The sequence below is a fragment of the Trachymyrmex cornetzi genome, unplaced genomic scaffold, assembly GCF_001594075.2.
Source record: "Trachymyrmex cornetzi isolate Tcor2-1 unplaced genomic scaffold, Tcor1.1 scaffold129, whole genome shotgun sequence".
Taxonomy (NCBI): Eukaryota; Metazoa; Arthropoda; class Insecta; order Hymenoptera; family Formicidae; genus Trachymyrmex; species Trachymyrmex cornetzi.
This window is the reverse complement of record NW_017295861.1, coordinates 2662595-2683684: the sequence shown is the minus strand read 5'-3', so window position 1 is coordinate 2683684 and position 21090 is coordinate 2662595. Positions and strand designations below refer to the sequence as shown.

The following is a 21090-nucleotide window of genomic DNA, read 5'->3' as shown; positions in this document are numbered from 1 at the left end:
ATTTATTATATGTGTAAATTTACGAAATTTTTTTACAGTGTAAATGGCTTGTGTCGTATCGTGTCCAATCATGTGCAAAGTAACGATAAATGTAACTGTAAAATTCGTTACCGTTACCAAAAAAATGTAACTTCGTTACCGTTACAGTTACCAAAGAAAAAAAGTAACGCAGTTACTAGTAAAGTTACCAAAAAAGTAACTTGTAACTGTAACTTCGTTACAAGTAACGAGTTACTTCCATTCCCTGGAAATCTCTATGTATAATCCGATAATTACATGTTGTCGCAACCACAATAAATCATTGTATAATATTAAATAAATTCGTATATTTTACCAAATGACTTCATATGTAGTGAAAAAAGTTATTCGTAATCAGATGAAATCATATGATGTCATGTAATCTGTGGGACAATATTTCAACTAGTGGTTACTCCCTCGAAAAAGTACGTTATAAACTGCACGTGATAACGGAATTGTTTGGCTCGTGTATCTTGCCGTCCTCGCACAGGCACCGGAAGTAGTCCTGTCCGCGGAATCGGATTGTAAAGGAATACAAGATAAAACTACACCTGTATCCTCGTGGCTCGTGCGGCCGATTCGACCAACATTTGTTAGCGCTGTCGGTCTCTCTTCCCTTCTTCTGTCTCTTTTTTATTTAACTTCTTTACGAAGAACACGATAGGACTTTTACGACCTGGACAGAGAGTACAGAGAGAGAGAGAGAGAGAGAGAGAGAACGAGCAACATGTTCTTTTATTATTCTCTCGTAATTCTTTCGCATTAAGAAACTAATTATTATTATTATTCGACAGTCGTTTTCTCTCAAACGCAAATAGCTAACTGGAATCTTGGATCATCGCATGGATCAACTCAGGATTCCATATTTTCAGTAAAGAATACCTCCATCTTTTATTCAGAAGACGATCATAAGCGTCATTAATCTATGAACACGTGAGGAAAATTAAGAAATAAAAAATAGTCTGTACCAATTTTGTGGAAATAATTCTTTTTCTAATTAGAATTGAACATCAATTTTAGCGAGAAAAAAAATATTTAACTTTTAAGGCGTTGAATAATTTTCAAAGCTTTGCACGTCTTACATTTCTCGTGTCGTATCTTACATTTAGAAAATTCGGTTGAATTCAACTGCGGGCATAACACATCAGTAGATATGATAGGATCGAAGTTTGTATATTACGAAGCAGCCCTAGCTACTTATGTGGTCGAGACGTTAAGTGACGTAAGTGCTCCGGATTACCGAAAATTCCGCGTCGCTTAATAAGGATTCGGCTCCGGATGTGGATTCCTACATTTCACTTCGTGGGAAAAGATCTCACAGCAAGCCTGAGGTCGTAAAACCTTGTCTCCCTTCGAACAAATGTATACCGACTTATGTAAATCTGTCTTGTGCTCTCACCGTGGTCTCCTAAATCTTAATTCCCCAGTCCGAAAGAGCGCAGTCTGGCTCAAATTGGTGGAGGCAGACCCAGAGGAATGAGGAAGAGCTTGGGATGCAAGGCGGTAATTAGGCCGGTTCGGAAATTGCGTAATATCCCGTGTGTGTAAGATTGATGAAATTGACTATAAAGCTAGCAATTAAACTCTCGTCTTACAACATATCCTTTTCTTCACACGACTGAAAATTACTTATGTCCCTTTCTAATGTCAATTAATTTTAATCTCGGTTATTATTTATTTTTATTTCTACTTCTAAGAATTAGAAAAAGATAAGATAAAGGCTGAATTACAATATTGTCCGTTCTTATTTTAAAATCGTCTTACGTAATGTTTCAAGTTAATACAACCCTTTGATTGGCTTATAACATATCAAGATTATACTTAAGGTATAGTCTCAAGTATAAGAATCTAGAAGACTATGAAAAATATCGAGCTTAAGTCTATTTCTATACCAATGTAAATTAAATTTAATCTCTGTTTAATTTATTCTTCATCCTCTCTTAATTCTTGGAACTAGAAAAAGATAAAAAAATAAGTTAAATTAAACCAAGATTATAATTAATTTACGTTGGTAGAAATCAGAGATACATTTAGAATAAGAATCATCTCCCACTTGTTATTTTATATAAAAATTAACAAAGATTTTTAAAAATGTATTCTTAATGAGAGAGGAATGAATTTACATAATATTGATTCTTTAGTCCCAATATTTTTTATCTATTTTAACAAAATTAATATCATTATATGTCAGAAAAGATAAAAAGGAAGAAGAGAGCATTACACGTGCAGGAATTAAAAATATGAGGTTGAGAAAAGAGCTTAAATCTCAATTTAACTACATTGAACTGTTTTCGTGTTTTTAATCACCATTTAAGCACTCAGGAATCGAGTCAACGAGGGTGAACGGGGGAAAGAGGGTATGGGCGAGACCAGGGGAAAGACGGTGCACGTGACGAAGCGTCAACTCGGGATTCGGGAGGCTGGTGGGAGCTAATTACCGTGGGTCCACGGTCCACTGGCGCGGCACTTGTGTCGGTGCCTTTCAGCATTTGGGGGAGGTCCTTCGTCAACGCCTGCGCCGATAGCCGCGGCCGAAATACAATTTTACACGGAAACGCGGAAGGGCTTTGCGAGGAACGCGACGGGAATAGAGAAAATTTCGCGCGAATCGAGCGTACGTGTTAAATTGGGCGTACAAAAGACATCAGTCTTTAGGAAAGACGGCTCCTTTTTCGAGGCTTAAGTGACTATGTAGATTGTAGGTGAACCCCCTCAGTCGCTGGAGCGACTTACATAGAAAGGCAAAAAGAAATATTTTTCTTTGCACTCCATGTCTCTTTAATGAAGGACTTCGCACTAAAGTTTTATACGGAAAATTAAGTCTCGGTGAAATAAGTTATAAATAGAAAGTTTAAAGGGCGAATGAGAGAGTCAGAATATAAAACATATTTTTTAAACTGTCGGATATCGAATATATTGTTTCTTAGACACGAAAAAAATTATAACGAGAATTAAAAATAAATTATATAATTGAATTATCTTTACGTGTGAGTACAAAATTAAAAATTGCATATGCTAAAATATAAATATAACAATATGGAAAAAAGAGAATCTTTAACCAAATATGAATGTATGTTGCTTACAATGCCGATTGAAAAACTAAAGTGACTATACATCATGTGCTTCCACGTGAGAAGCAAGTTTGTGAAAATCGGTAAATATTATCAATTTATACTTCTCTCATATGTGGCGCGCTAGTTGTACACAGTTCATACGGGACCTACAGTTTAACATCGATTCCGAACGACGAAGTTTTGAGAGCGAGCATGGCAGAATAGACACTGATCTGCTATGCTAGAGATTCCGAGTTCTTCTTCTTCTTTTAGTTTGGTTTTCCGACTCAAATTTAGAGTCACAGTACCATGCAGAAATAACGGATCTTATGATCCAATGAATAACCTTCTCGAGGAGCAGAGGTCTCAAATCGAATAATAACTAACTCTTCTTTGAGATTAAATTGGAGATCTTATCAATGCTTTGAATCTACAAAGCTAAAAGACTCCAGACTCCTAGTGGTGGGATAATTGGACAATCTAGGAAAATGAGATTTTGCTATATAATAGACCGTTCAAAATATCATCAATATTCAAAAAACAATTTTTTTTTTACAATTTTAAATTGTTATTTTTAATAAAGTTAATTAAATTAATTATTGCTTTAATATTACCAGTTGCAATAAAACTAGACATCGATAGTGGGGGAAAAATTTTCAATTTAATTAATATATTCATTAATTCAATTCTGAATTCATTGTTTAATTTTGGGCATGCCCAAAAGAGATCCCGAGTTCGATTCTCGGTAAAATCCAAAACATTTTCATACACTCGTTCTCCTCTCGGAAGGAAACGGCAACCTACCAAGAGTATTTTTGCTATGCAAGGAACACTTCTCTAAACAAAAACTTGATCGTCGTTTGACGAAACTGTTCCATATGATCTGTGTACAACCAGCTAGCGTGCGCACCACAGGCATATGATATGAGAGAAGTCACCACGCTTAGACACGAGCAACAGGACTAAAGAAAGAGATGATGGATAAAATACGTGTTTCCGTCGGTCTCCATCATTTATGATCCTTGGATCCAAGGATCATAAATGATGGAGACCGACGGAAACATGTATTTTATCCATCTCTTTCTAGATTTCGGTACCAAAAGATTTCGATTTCGTCACGATATGTGGATTGACACGTATACATGTATATCGATTTTAGTACCGAAATCTAGAAAAAAAAACCTATGAAATTAATAAAAGCTAAATATGCGATATATGACCTATCTGTAGAATAAAATAATAAATAACCGTAGCATGCAGGAGTCAGGCGTAATTGTTGAGTAAATAAGCCTTTTTTATATACAAAAAATGAAATATTTATTAAAGTTATCCATCATAAATTGATCACATATTTCTTGTTTGTTTTGAACCCCCTCAGATCATGAGCAAATACATATCTATATCATAATTGAGAAGGTCGTGAAGGATCATGACGAGTTATTATCAATTTTCAAAGTCAAAATATCGCCCACAAGCGATTGATCGACCGTATAGCAAAGACTTCATGATGTGCTGAGAATTACATGATTAATGACGCGTATGGAAAATAACGAAAAGGGGTAACCACTTGATATAATCGTAGGACAGAATCCTCGAAATCATTATAAAATTCTTATGAAATCTCTATGATAATCCGATAATTACATAAGCAACCACGAGAAATCATTGTATTATATTAAATAAAATCGTATATTTTACCAAATGATTTCATATGTAGTGAAAAAAATTATTTGTATTCAGATAAAATTATATGAAATTATGTAATTAGGACTTTATTTCAATTAGTAGTTGAAGTCCCCTCGGAAAAAAACAATGATAAAAACTGAGAAAATCTTAAATGTCACGCAAAGAACTTTAAATTTTTGATTAATATATTACTCAATAACGACGCTCGTACCCGCTAGAGTTTATTTTTGACATCCACACACACACACACACACATTTACAATCGTCTGAAATATATATTCAAAAAACAATTCTAAAAACATTCAGAGAATACCTGTAGCCTATCCTCATTGTTCACTATCCCTCTTGTTCCGGGTACCTTAGAAAAATTTATTCAATTTAATAATAATAAAGACGTAAGAGTTTCCTTTTATAGCGTTAATAAGTTACATGAATTCAACAAAGCCTATAAGGATCCTCGATCACATTTCTCAAAGAATAATGTATTGAGTTGACCGAAAAGTAATTGCATTTTTTTTCAATAGTTGGCAATATATCTCTTACAATATAATTAACTTCATTTTAAACGGCAATTTATATTCTGACAGGTTATTTTTTAAGCTTGTTTTAGAAAGAAACGCCTAGAAACTAATTTCATCGGGACCAAATTTTCCACATAATTATTAATTTTCTGTATAGTTGGCTGAAATTTTAGTATGTAATACCCAGACAGCACACAATATTTACAAAATATTTACAAAATATTTAGAAATGTTTATAAGATTTATTTTAAATATTTTGTAAATATTTTTGTGGTTTTAGATTGCACAGATCATAAATATTTATTACAAATATTATGAAATATTTATTAGAATAGTTATAGTAAATGCTATGAAAATACTTAATGAGACATTATAATCCAAATAAAAAAAATACTTATTAGAAATATTTATTTATATTTATCATAAATATTGCATAAAATATTTAGTCTATATTTTAATAATATTTCGAATAAAGCTTTATATAAAATATGTATAAAAAATATCTAAATAACATTTCAAAAAACGAATATTAATAAATATTTATCATAAATATTCTGTGCTGTCTGGGTATAACATTCTAGGTACTTAACAGTACGATGTCCTTTAATAAAGTAGATAAAGGTATGTCTTACAAATAAAACTTAGAAAACAACGTTATGTTCGTCTAAAGATGGTTACATTCGTCTGAAGATAAAGCGGGGATTAGCAGTACAACGAGGCTTTATTTCAAAGCGACGTTGACATATTTGTTATTGGCGAATTAATCGATCTCTGGCATCAAATACAGTCTTATACCCGGCGATTAAATGATAAATCCTAAATCGCGAAATTGTGAGAGCCGTTCGCCAGATCGCGCCTAATTTTAGGCTGTTCCTCCACCCATCACCCCCATTTCGATTTAACGTAACGACTAATTAGCGTAACAACTTGGTGAATCGGCAGACCGGACCAAGTGACCAAGAACTCGCTCGTTTTTTTTTTTCAAGATCCTGAATGGCTTCTGAGTTGCGAGATCAGGGCCGTAGTTAGCGCGCCCGTGCTACAATAGGCGGGTTGTGCGGTCTGGTGAATGAACCGGTGTGCTCGGCTGTCAATGGCGACCTGTCGTCTGACTCTTGCTACATTAACTCCTTTACAAATCCGCCTGTTACAAATCCTACCGCCTTTAACGAGGCCCTCTTAAACGCTTCGACACCTTGTCCCATCGATGTTTGATATCGTTACGCGACTTGTTGCCACGTGCCCGACGATCCTCGACTCGCGCCGCACTGTTCGATCTCGCGTGATGTGACGAGTATTCGCGTGATACCAACGTGAAACAGTCCGTGAAACGAGATTTAGAATCGAGTGAGACGAGACAATTGAAATTTAACCCTCAGCTGGTAATTACTAATTAGAATCTTTAACACTAGAAAAACCGAGGCACAGCCAATTTGGCTCCTTGCGAAATTCAAACTGCGCTGTAACTTTTTTCAACTTTGCTTCCATATGATATCCTTTTATGATTTTTCATCATCTTTCGTATTCTTAATTTCAGTAAAAAAAAATTTCAATTATATACATAAAATGATTGAATTTTTATTTGTCTATAGAAGGACCGAGACAACCAATTTGGCTCCTTACAAAGTTTAAACTACTATAATTTTTTCCAACTTTGTTTCCAACACAGATATCCTTTTGTAAGTTTTCATCTCATTTATCATATATGTTTTTAATTATAGTAAAAAATTTTTTAATTACACACATATAAGACAATCAAAAAAAAATATACGCCAAATGCATAAAAAGATGCCGGATATTACATTCTTCTATAGTAATAGTAAAAACTCGTTAAAGCTTTGACAAGTGTATACCAGAATTATAAAAAAAATTTTTATATCAAAATATAATCAAAAATTTGCTTCATTTCTCAAAGATCCTGACGGTAGAGTTAAAATTCACGCTGGCGATGGAAGATTAAATAAGGTTAAATGAAAAGTCTTTAATATATTAACAGCTCTGATGATCTTTGATACCGATGCTATTGAAATTTTTTAAACCGCTTGTAAAAAGTAATTTATCTGATATGAAATTTTGAATGCCATAAACATTATAATTACATAACAATGTAAAGTAAAAAATTAGCACTAATTAACATACAACTACAAAGTCTCATTTAATACATAGAAAGAAAGGTTTGGCTGAAGTATCTAAAAATTTAAGTAGATATAGAAAATAATTTTGTTGAATTATCTAAATAATTACGTAGAGTGCTTAAATGTTGATGACTATGTTGAAAAATAATGCTAATATTCTATCAACCATGTTTAAGCATCCTATATAATTATTTTAATGTTTTAAACAAAATTAAATTAATTTTTAGATCTGTATCTAGTTACTAAATTTTTACATTATACTTCAGCAAAATACCGTTTTTGCATTTAATCATATTATATAATATTTTGTCATTATGATAATAAAAATTCTACGTGGATAACACATGTAAGACAACGAAATAATTTGCGAAATTATTTTTGCGTCCATATGTTAAAATTTTCTTGTGTTACCACATTTTGATTATTACTTCAATGTAAAATAAACATACGACTGATATGTTATTATTTTTGTAACATTTTGATGTGTTAGATTCGTGTCACCTTTCTAACTTAACAATTGCGTATGTCAATTAAAAATGGAATATTATTTTGAGTGTTTTTAATACAATTGTTTCAATTAATCTATATATCTCAAAGTCAATTTAACATCTAAGAAAAATTAAAGTAAATCTTAAAATAATCAAAATATTTTATTAACATTTTCTTATGAGTTATTGCAACTACTCTTTTATGTACTCTACTTATTTTACATATTAGTTTTAAATCACCCTTGAAATCAAAATAACAAACACAAATGTAAAGTATTGTGTCAATTATTTAATATTACTAGTTCGCTAATAAATAACACAAGACGAATAAGTTACTTGAACTGAAGATGGTCTAATTTAAGACCGAAACGTTTTTTTGTATTCTTTTTATAATATATTACTTTCGCCTCTGACACACAACCGGTGTAGTGGTTTATTGCCTCTTATTTGAATTAAGTTACTTTAACATACAATTTAGAATGAATCTCCTAGGACATGTAAAAAATATGTTAAAATTAACATTTCTTTTTTACTGTGTGACTTTGTTGCAAAACTGAGAGACATTTTGAACTGAAGATGGTCTAATTTAAGACCGAAACGTCTTTTTGTATTCTTTTTATAATATATTACTTTCGCCGACAACCGGCGTAGTGGTTTATTGCCTCTTATTTGAATTAAGTTACTTTGACATACAATTTAGAGTGGATCTCCTAGGATATGTAAAAAATATATTAAAATTAACATTTCTTTTTTACTGTGTGACTTTGTTGCAAAACCGAGAGACATAACTGTCCGAGACATGTCCGCGAGACATATCTTCGTATGACCGAGTAATTTCGACACCTGTATTTTCGTCGAGTGGACACTTTGTAACGAAACGCATCGCTTAGCACCGGTGGATCAAATATTTACTCGTGGTGCAGACGCGGGCTTGTTTCTTCTCAAGTTATATGATAAACTATTTAGATTATACATTCCTGCGTGCGCTCAATGTTAACGAACGACTCGTGCGTGCCATCAGTTTTTCAACTTCTACCATCGACGGATTCAAGTGTCCGTCACTCTGCTGTCGTTTCTGGCACTGTCTAACCTAACTAAACATATCTCAAATCTGATCTTAAAACGGGAGCGTGTCATGATTCGCGGCACAGCTCTCCGAGTGGATCGGTTATCGTCGAAACGCACTCTTTAAAATCCTCTTGGAGATTTTCTTAGAAATTTCTTCGTTTAATTAAAGAGTACAGTATCTGAATCTGTAAAGACTGCAAAGAGAAAAGTTTTTACAGTGAGCGGTTCGGGAAATACTAACCCTTTGATATTACTATCTGGATATTGTGCAAAAATATAGCATAAAAATGAACACATTATATAACAAATTTTCAATCCAAATGCCATTAAAGACAATAACGATAATAAGCAAATGTATGTATCTTTATTAATAAAAAAATAATAGTATCCCTGTGATAGAAATGCACTTTTCCTTATCCATCCGATTACTATCTAATATTATTGTATTCTCATTAATTACAGCAACATTGTGTAGGAAATGAATAAAACTTGATAGAATTTTATTCAGTGACTAAAGCAGTTTTCCTGGTAAAAATATGTGCAATTTGCGTACACACTTATCCCAGTTATTATTTAGTATTAATAAATTATTATTAATTAAAATTTTGAGTAGTCCATTTATTGTCCTGTTTTGTTTACAAATAGGTTCATATTTTGAACATCTTTTATACATAGCAACTACAGGCAAAGTGTTCATTTTGATTAGGGTCCTAAGTTATAATTTTACTTCTCAGTTACTAAACAGAGTTAATACAACTGTCGAGTAACCGCTAAAAGATGCATGAAATTTTTCGCAGGAATATAAAATAAAAGAAACCTCGAGTACGCCGTAGCGAGAGTGGCGTCGAAGGGCTAATATAGTCGCGTATCTTGCATCTAGACCCCGTTAGAATAGGCTAGACTCAAGAAAGGGGCGATGGCGACGCGTCCACGACTCTTCCTCCTAATCCGCTACATCGACCAGACCCCATTAATCCTCGTAATTATTCGCGTCGCGATTGTCCGACATCGCGGACAGAATTAGTACGGTAGAGATATCATCCCCAGGCGATTTCCACCTGTCTGTTCGTCCGAAGAGTTCCGCCGCTCCCCGGTGACGATTGTGCCCGGCGATGATCTCTGGCGAAGCTCCGTCGTCGCGGAGACCGAGTCTCGAGTCTCGACGCGCGCCGTAAATCATGGGCCCTGCGCCCCCTCCCGCAGTGATCTTTCAGATTTAATTCGGTACTAACATAATTAGCGGCGGTGGCAGGCGCGTACGCCTCGTCTCGCTCTGCTCGCAGCACCTGCCGTGCTCTCGCGAATTTCCCCTCCCTCGGAGAAATATGTGCATATAGCTCAGGATCGTTCTCGCGAGGAGACGATCCTCTTCGGCTATATTTCTCCGTCTCGTCCGACTCCGCTCCGCCGTCGTTACCACTCCGCTCTTTCTCCGCCTTGTTCGTCCGCCTTGTTCCACCCCTGCTTTCCGCTTTCTACTCTCGCGAATATCGTCCGGATAAATCGGCGTACGGCCAAATGGAGAAGAGAGCGATGCCGGCTGACGACGCGGGCTTTCAGCGCCAATTACCAGTCGCCTTGCCTCCCTAAATGACTCGATAAAGACTGCAACGAAAAGGAACGAGGCGACGAATGGATGCGCGCATTTCACGTGCTATTTCGGATGACTGATATTTTTTCATTTACCAATTTTCATCTGCACTTTATTTCGTCAATATCATCCAATATCGCGTTTGAGTATTGCTAATAGATTATTTTTTTATATTTTGTAAATATTTTATTATTTTTTTAACGTCTCTTTTCAACAGTAATTGTAATATGTACCCTTTAAAAATATTAAATAAAAAAAGATAAAAAATATTTTAATTTAAACAGATTACGTAAACTAATTGTCAATTTTTTTATCAAGTGTCTATCAAAAGAGCGATATTTCGTAGTATTTGTTCTTTGTTTATTGTCATAATTCTTCTTTGTGTGTAATTGATTAAAATGTTTGTTTTTTAAAAATAATATACACCTCTAGAAATGTATACAGCATTTTCCTAGAAATTCATCCAATTACTATACTGGTATATTACAGTATTCTCATTAGTTGTAACAGCATTGTGTAGAAAATGGAGATTTTGATCAGTGTTTTATTTAGTGATTCTGAAGAAATTTTCTTAAAAATATGTGCAACTTACGACTTACGTAGATATCTGCTCAATTTATTGTTTAGTATTAAGATAAATTATTATTAGTTAAAATACTGCGTAGTCCATTTATTGTCCTGCTTTTATTTAGTAAATAGGTTTAGATTTTACGTATTTTTTGTGAGCAATAACTGCAAGCAAAGCGGAATCTTAACTGAAATCCTAAGTAGTTTTACTTTTTAGTAATTAGATAGAGTCAATATAACTGTCCAGCACTCCAGGCCGAAAGTTTGGAAACACTTTTTAAAAATTAACATTTTGTTTATTCTAATATTCATAATATGTTTTTTCAATGGTAATTCTTTAGATTCAATTACTGTTATCGAAGAATTGTTAAAAAATCTTATTATTATAAATATTTGAGTATAAGTAATCCCAATAATATCAATTTTTAAAAAGTTTTTCCAAACTTTTGGTTTAGAGTATATATACACGGAAAAAAAATGTTACTAAAACTCTTAAATTTTGTTGGAAATAATTTTATTGGACAATCAAAATAATTATATTAGAAACTAAAAAATAATAAGCAATTCTATAAGAAATTTTGATATTCTAGCAGTTTGAATTTCCAATATAATTATTTTAATGATCCAACAAAATTATTTTCAGATCTTTAGCGCTAATGTAAAATAATTTTAGATCTTTCAGCAAAATCGTTCTTTCTGTTTAGATCATTGTGATTTAATTATTACTATTATATTTTCCAAGAATATTGCTCTTTATGAAACTGTCACTATACTCGTTTTGTTATAAATTTAAAAAAATGCATTTATATTACATGATTGCTAAAATTAATTAATTTATTAAAAAGTAACTAAACTGTCTCAAACAATTAATAATTAATAAAAATTGAAAAAAGGAGTGATAAGCCTGGAAAATTAATATTGCAATTAACAATTGTATTTAATTGTAGGGTATTAAGGGTCCACTGAGAGAAGATAGTTTAATGTAAACCGAAACATTTAGATAATTTAATTTGAAAATACAATTGTTGATTGTATTATCAACTTGCCGGACTCATTACTCCTTTTCTCAATTTTCATTAATTATTAATTTATGTTACATGATTATATGCTAAGTTATAAAATGCATACCTTGCAGTAGCTTGCCCACAGCATCGTCCAAGGAATTATTGCTGCCATGCTCGTTACTGGAAGAGCTAGCTTTATTCTCCAATGACTCCAATGATGGCAAGCCGTTATTATTATGATGAGACTCCATTTTTATTTCCGTTAAACGCAGAAGACACTCTCACTGATGGCTGTCGATGTCCACGATCACCAAAAACTATGTTTTTCATAGATAATAAAGATTTATGAACTCAAAAACGTACTTGATACACGAACGTGAAAAATACCATTTAAATAATCATCGAAAAATCAAATGACAAATTTCGACGAGACGTAAAATGCATCACGTGGATATCAATCGTAGATAAGAGGATTTCTCGGTAAGATATCTCCGTCGCAGGAAGAGAGAGGAGCTCGATAATTAATCGAGGGTTATCATGGCGCGATTAATCGGGTCGGATAGGTCGCCAAATCTTCTTTATGGCTACTTAGTCGACCCTGCGCGCCCGTATCCGTATCGAATAAATTTTTTTTTTTCTTATCCTGATTGATTAAACCGATTCCCGCGAACTCGTAGATCACTCAGAGATTCACTTCGTTATCAGCTCCGGGAAATATTAAAACGGAAACCGATGCGACGGAACGCGATGCGCTGAGAGAAAAGGAGGGACACGGTCTTCGGGAATCCCTCGGACTCTGCAGCTTCTCGACTTATCTTTCGTCAATGGATCCTTTCTCGAGGATTCTGCGTCCTTCTCGCGTTCGAGGCCCAAGAGTCGTCGTGGGACACGCTACTTCGAGGGATGTCACATCGAGCGAGAGAAGATTCGTCCTGGCCGACCTCGAGATCATCGAGTCGTGTCATACTTAGATCTCTTTATCGCTTCTCTCTCTCTCTCTCTCTCTCTCTCTCTCTCTCTCTCTTTCTTGTTATCGGTTATCGAAAGACGAGAAGTAGTGTAAACTGGGACGCCGTGTCGTCCTTTATCCGATTTCTACTTCGAGACATCGAATGGATATACCCGAGGTCGGGAGACGCGACGGCGCGGCGGTACTGGCGAATCAGGTAAACTCCGATGGCCGACTGATCGGCTGAGAGGAGAGACGCGACGATGGACCCGATGGATTCAGGGAGGCGAAGAAAGCCGTCCGCACGGCTCAGCTGCACAGGTTGGTCCACGGGTTGGAAGAGGCCGAGGCGAGACGAGACGAGCGCACGTCTGGCACACGCACCGAAACCGTCGGGCGGATGGCAGACCATCCGCGGAGGCGGTTCCGTGGACCACCTACCTCTGGTGGGGGGGACACGTTAGGATCTTCCTCCTTTCTCTTTTTCACTATCCTTCACTCTCCTCTCTTTCTCTTCGTCGTCGGTTTCCCGCGTCGGCTTTTAACGTATCCTGCGGTGCAATCCTGCAGCGCATCTCTGCACCGCAATTCTTCGCAAATCCCCGGCGCGATCCTTTCTACGTGGAAAACCATGAAATCTGAGATTTTGTGGAATCACGAAGCCGTACTTCATCGTCGATTATTTTTTCTTTTTTTTTCTATTTTATTAAATACGCAGAAAAGATCGTTTTGCTTTTGAAGAATATGCAGAAAGATCGAATATTATGGCAGATGCTTTAATTAACTTAAAGTCAATTTTCTTTCTTAATAATCAGAATAGCAATAATTTTTTATGTGTGAACAAAAAACTTTGCAAACTATATATATGCTAAACTGTCAGAAAACTATTTCGGAGATATTTTAAGGGAGAATTTAAGGATGTTTTGATTATGCAACAATTAAAAAAATATCAGCTAAAAATCAAGTAAAAAAAATCAATATCAACAAAAAATGTTTTATATTGTGCTATATACTTGAATATTTTTTTGGATTTTTGTGTCATTGTATTGTAATAATGTAGAATCTATAGATTAATTTATAGATAATACAACACGCATCCGGTTTATGATACCCACTCTGCGATTTGTTCTCGACGAAGCGTCGACGCCGTCGATTAATTACCGCTCGTTTGTTGTCGCAAACGTGTAGATCGTACGTGAAAAGGAAAGTAGACCGCTAGTTGATTGACCGTATATATATATACGAATAAACGATTAATAATAACGATCCTCGAAAGATTTTTATTCACATATTAAGCGTGATTATTATTTACAGTCGAAAAGAACGATTTTACCAAAGTAAATAAAAATTATGCCAAACACAGATTTAAAAATAATTACATTTAATCATCGAAATAATAAAGTAAAACGCTCACATACACAAACATGATAATTACTGCAAAACGTTTGGTATTCCCTTAGTTTGAGCGTCTAATATAATTATCTAGATGGCCCAGTATAATTATTTACAAATCTAGCCTAAATGTAGCCTAATTTTTATATATTTCAACAAAATGATTTTTTGTGTACAAACATGATAATTACTGCAAAACGTTTGGTATTCCCTTAGTTTGAGCGTCTAATATAATTATTTAGATGACCCAGTATAATTATTTACAAATCTAGCCTAAATGTAGCCTAATTTTTATATACTTCAACAAAATGATTTTTTGTATGTAATAAAAAGATGTACAAAATTTCAATAAATATTTATTAGAATAGTACCAACTAAACATTTATAGCTAACACATTTACTTCTAGCAAATAAATATTTACTCAATAAACAAAATGATACTGAAATCAAATTAATAGTTCTCGTACCAAATAAATATCTTTATATTTAGTAAATATTTAATTGGCACATTTTTTATTCAAACGAATAATTTATTAAAATTAGTATTTTTTTTTAATGCAACGACTGATAATTCTCAAACTGTGTTATCTATTTGGCAAATGTCTCGTATCTCCACTATTATCGATTATATATTCTCGTAAAATTGAAGTAATTATCCATTTCGCCCCAAATATTCATCGCTCTTGAAACATTTTCCTTCGGTGTGTCCTATATGTAAGTACGCGAGAATAACGTCGCGTCGAGGCGGAATGCGAAAAAAGTGCGTGCGACAAAATAGAGCAGCGAGATCTTCACGGGGAAAAGAAAAGAGAAGAGAGGAGAGCACCGAGTCCCGAAGTCGTTCCCTCCTTCCTCCGACGGTCCCGAAAAGCGAGCCTAATTATACAACGAATTTAATGAATGAGTGAGCTAGCAAATACAGTGGCTCATACAAACCACGGGCGTATATAAACCACGGTCAATGCCGTGTAGCGGCTTTTGTGGAGAGATCAAAGAGAGCATCTCTTGCTCTCGCACTTTGCGGGATTAACTCGCGCTACCACTGGCGCGTGAATGCACGCGAGTGCGCGAGAGACCCTTGGATTAAAGATTACGACATTCCTGTCCGGAGTACTCGCACGCCGAGAGTACAGACCGTCGTTCCAATCTGTTCCAATCTTTCGTAATTGTGCGCGAATATGAATGGCCTATGTTGAAACGCGAGCTAGACTGACACGGCGAAACTGACACGTTTAGCATTTCCCATTCAATAAAGATACAAGATAATAAGATGATAATTTATTCGTAAATCAACATCAGCGAAAATCTTTTTCAATTTTGCCGGGACGTTTGGAAAATAAAGTATGTAAATATCTCGTAAATATATCTACATCTCTGAGCTTGGTTTACTATTAACTACAACTACAATTGTAATAAGGTTTGGAAACAATGATACATACATTGAGAGAAAAAAAATGATTGCATGTACCATAATTTAATTATAATTCATAATCATTTTCAGTGCTATGCTTTTTAGTAGAATTATATAAATATAATTTTTATCTATTATTAGCATTATAACAGTAATAACTATAAAAATTAAGCTCCTAACCATGTGATCATCTTACTATGCAACATATATATATTCGCAAATATTTTGTTTAGTGTGAAAAATATTTATCCTGTATTTTAAATTAGATAAATAGTATAAATACAATAAAGATGTGATGTATATAAATTGTATAATGCAAATATAAATTATATAGTAAATATATATCTAATAATTAATAGATTTATATAATAAAAGCATTATTCCAGTGATCTAATATAACTGTTTTTACTTTTATGCCTGAATGAGAATAAAATTAATTAGAATGAAAATTAATTTGAATTGGAATCGACGCCGACGCGACGTAACGATTAACATTATATTCATCGGTTTCTGTGCTGATTTCTCGAGATACTCGTTTGTCCGCGCACATCCTCCAAATGTCTGTCCGGACGCGCGCTCGTATTATGCACCGGCCGCGGTGCACCGGCAATGCAAATTTAGCCCGACGGGAACAATAATATTGATTTCACGAAGCCGGAATTTTGCTCTTGCCGGGATAAACATCCCGGCGCGCGCGCACGTGGCGTCAATATGCGCCTTTCCCCGATGTACGTAAGCGAGAATTCGTTTCTCTTTCTCAGGGCCGTTCCTCACCGTTTCCATCCGAGGAAACATTCGCACTTCCTTCGCATTCGTGTCTCTTTATTTCGAGACGATTATTACAAATATTCGAAGCTATATCGGTATCTGAATAAAGAATGGCGTAAAGTGAGAAAAAAAATATATATAAAATCAGATTTTTTTCTTTTACTTACAATACATACAATAGTAATAGAAAATGTAATATAAGCAATTTAATGATTCGTTGATCAATTACAAGATATATAATTCAAAGATGTAATCTGTCTAAAGAAAATCGAGTAAAAGATTGAGAATATAAAAGCAAAACTTGCATTTTTTAAGAAATGATTAAGTAAAAGCACTTATTTTAGATTTGAATAAATTGCTTCGATTTTTTTTCGAAAGATATATTCTTTCTAAAACTTTTAGAGTGGATCTCACCCCAAAGAGTGAAATCTCAACTCTTAGGGCCACTTTCACCATCGTCAGTTTACTTAACCAGCCTAATAACTGTAATGAAATAAAAAGAGATAGAACTATTTCTATCTCTTTCTATTTCATTGTAGTTACTTAAGTTAACTGAGCTTGGTGAAAATGGCCCTTAAAGATTGCAAATTGAGTCACTCTTTTTCAAGACTGGCTCAATTTTCACTCTTTGGAATGAGCTTTCACTCCAAAGAATTTAAAGAGTTAAATATTAATTTTTGTTACATATTTTTATGAAAGAATAATAAACAATAAAGGACATTTATCTCTCAACTAGCTAGGTATATACCAAAAAAGAATTAAGAATATGACTTTCACTTTCGTTCTGTTTAATCTCGATAAATATTCATATGTATCGTTATTGATTACGGACGCAACAGAATCGGAAACGGTGAGGAAGAGATTGTCATTGGAAGGTTTGATCATGGTGAATCGAGAAGACTATATTAGTTGCTTCCATTTACACCGATTCTCAGATAATTCTCGCTCGTGACGTCATAACTCAGTTGAATGCGCGTTCCTTTTGCATTGTGACAAGTGAGATTTAATTGAGTTTTTACCCATAATCTGCACAAGATCGAGACCGTGTGCTTTAGTGAGTCTCGTAAACTCATTTCAAAGTGAGGTTATGAAACTGTGTTGACATGCGATAATTTTTGACCAAAGTAAGCAAGTAGTGACGTCATTAATCCAAGTATAAAATACTCAGCTCACTTCAGACTCAGGCTGCGGTCAAAGTCTCCCTACAAATGCTTCGAAGCGTTTGATTGGCCAATTAGAAAAAAGAATTTTACAAATTGACCAACCAAAAATTGCTTTAAAGCATTTGCAGCATCGCGTTGACCGTACCCTCAGTTTCACTTGTGTATAAATGGGAAAGCAACTATTATCGAATATACCGGCGACTCTCCTGCGCGCGGGTTGCCGCGATAAAATAATAATTCCAGCAATTCCTGGGGGTCGGGACGACGTGCCGTCGGGCACTTGAAAGGATCTCGTGGGCGGGGAACGGGGGTCGGTGGAGCCGGGTACCCGACACATGTAGCCCCCCGGGTGGCGAGCACCGGCGACTCGTGCACGGACCCCCAACGGAGACACGAGCCTCGAGACATTCTGCGCCGTCATCATCGCGTCCCGGCAACGTCATTGCGTAGTACATGAGGCCGATAGCTACACGTGTACGGGTGTACGCGTGTCGGCAAACACGCACGGATCTCCACCGCGACGTCGATCCGATTTTTTTTCTCCGATCGCAGTTAAATTATTTTCGCAAGAACGGCGTAAGTCTCACTCAGAAACTAACAATGAGTATTGAGTAGCGATCGTGTAACTTTTTCTCCAAGTGGAAGAATAATAGACAGACGATGAAAAATAATAAATGGGGTCCATGGAAGAATAATAATAATTATTAAAGTGCTACCTTTGGTTTTAGTGATGAATCTGTCGCGATTTAATAATTAAAGAGTATCGAGCGTAGCTTTTATTAAAGTTTAGAGAAGTGATTCTTAAAGCTGAGAAAATTAAACTTTGATTAATCCTCTCAAAATTAATTCTTTGATTTATCCTTTTTCTATTAAAAGGCAAGATTTCTGTGTGATAATTTATTTGAAGATTGATTAATTTCAACGGCAGTGATTTATTTTTTCCCTTGTACGGTAACGATAAATTTATTTTTCGATTTTACGAGAAATACAAAATTACAATGTAGATCTCGCTGTAAGGAACAGCGAGCCAACTGTCGATTATTCTCTTGAAATACCTAGAATGCATTTTCAGTAGTCCAGATATGTATATTGTGACTTACAAATTAAACATCGGATAATCTTCCTAGCATGTAATTACAAATATATTGCAATTACATTAGCATGTAACTGCAAATATATATTTCTCTTATATTATATATTATTTTATTATCTTTCATATTCTCTCTTAATTCTCATATATTATTTTAAATAGAATAGATATCTTATCTCTTTTCTCTCTTTGTTTACGAAAATTAACTGCATATAAGAACGCAGCTTCGTTCTCCTTATCTGCAAATCTTTCTCGTTACGCTTAATTTTCATTGTGAAACTCAGTCGATTACTATTGCTTTCTAATTAATTCGCTTGGGCTTCCCGGCCTGATAGTTACGAAATCGTTAATTACCACCGACTTGATTAATGACTCGAGTTGCGTTCCAAAGACATTTGCCTGAGCATACCAATAGGCAAGATTTATATGCGTTCAAAGATGCAAATGCAATTGACAATTAAAGAAGATGTCGTCATTATACCTACTATATTAATAAACATAATAAAAGTTATATATATGTATATTCCCCCAAGAAACGCTATGCAATTTTTACGTTATATATTATTTATAATAAGCGTAATTAATCTGTTAATTAAATAACGAATTATATTCCAACTCACTCTAATATTAGACAAAGAACGGTTTTATATTTTATTTTATGAAGAATAAGAATTATAATGGGATGATTAATAACATTTTTGAAAAAAAGAGATTTATAAAATATTCATAAATAAATCACAAAATTCAATGAGAATGAAAATTTTTCCAAAGCTTAGAGCTTGATATTTATTAACTTGGATACTATAATTTGGCCTTCGTACAAAAATTTATACATGGTCGCTTTCTTTTATACGTTTACGTTCTGTCTGTAATTTCTGAAAGGAATCCAATACAAAAAGGCGAAAGGTAAATTTATTTGCCATATTCGTTTCAAATACGAAGAGATATCGAAAGTGATCCTCGCGAACTACAGACTTATTTCTGTAACTTTGCGTCGAAGCTTTCGGTTCCTTGCCAAAACATGTAAATGTCCAGTCGCCACGAGAATCGGCCGATGAATGCAGCGTGCAATCGTGAATGCAACCGGTCTTGTTGCGGTGCGTACTCTCCTCCACGCGACGTCATAATTGCGGCCGACCAATCGACGAGACCACGTCGGAGAAACGAAGACGATCGCGACCAGGAACAGCGGAGAACCGAAGAGCTGTAGAAGGTGAGAAGGAGAAGGAAGGAAGAAGAGAAGAAGAGGGACGAGACGAGAGATAGGTGGAGCAAGCAGAAATACGATTGGTTCCATCCTCCCGGAGGATATCGTAGCCATGGAAACTCTCTTGTCAGCAAAGAGCACCGAAATATAAATGGAATGACCGGCGATCTTCCCTGAAGAGGAAGGGAACGCGATATCATGAGGAAGGGGAGATGATCTATCCGAGAACAGAAAGAGAGAAAGAGAGAGAAAGAAATCGCGATATTATTAACATCAGATATTCTCTCTCTCTCTCTCTCTCTCTCTCTCTCTCTCTCTCTCTCGGTCAGCGAGATGAGCGAGAGTGATCTGTCGCGCAAAAAAAAATGTCAGGATTGCAGTCAGATGATGCAACATTGTCACAGGACACGTCCTTTCTTTGATCAACGAGATGGTGTCCGCATTCTTTGTCCTTCAATCTTTAGCATTTATGAATGCAATCACGGTCTTGGAAAAAAAAATAAAAACGTTTTGTATTAGAATAAAAAGTGTTGGAGGAAATTTGAAGACCGTAATATTAATGGAACTCGTTCTAGAAAATTAAGTCGACGGAAAAAGGTGGTTGAACGCTTAATGCGTCACACAAGCGTAATGTTTATTTGATACTCGAGACTTTATTTCGTAGTAAAATTTTTTATGTACTCCGCTTAGATCACATATATTTTCTTGATAATTTTTATTACATACTCACCCAACGAAAGAGTTTTTATTTTTTTTTAAATATACTTCAGAATTTATTTCTTTTTTTCAATGAATAGATTTCCAGCAGCTTCCCGTTTATCAATTAAGTATTAATTTATTAATTATAGCAATTCTTTTGCAACTACTATTAATTTGACCGAAAATAGGATTATTTCTATTAATTGATTTATTCTCAGTCGGTTTAATTTTGATTTCTAATTGTTTATTAATTAAGACCTTATCTCTCATAATAAAATTG

At 34.7% G+C, this 21090-nt stretch overlaps 1 protein-coding gene across 1 annotated transcript in view; it reads right to left on the bottom strand.

Moving 5' to 3' along the window:
- Positions 1-12382, bottom strand: part of LOC108770568 (transcription factor SOX-8) — an 18057-nt gene extending 5675 nt beyond the window's left edge. The window contains exon 1 of the mRNA XM_018522210.1: positions 12256-12382. Coding sequence (XP_018377712.1) covers positions 12256-12382 — 127 coding nt within the window. The remainder of the gene's footprint in view (positions 1-12255) is intronic.
- Between the last annotated feature and the right edge of the window lie 8708 nt (positions 12383-21090).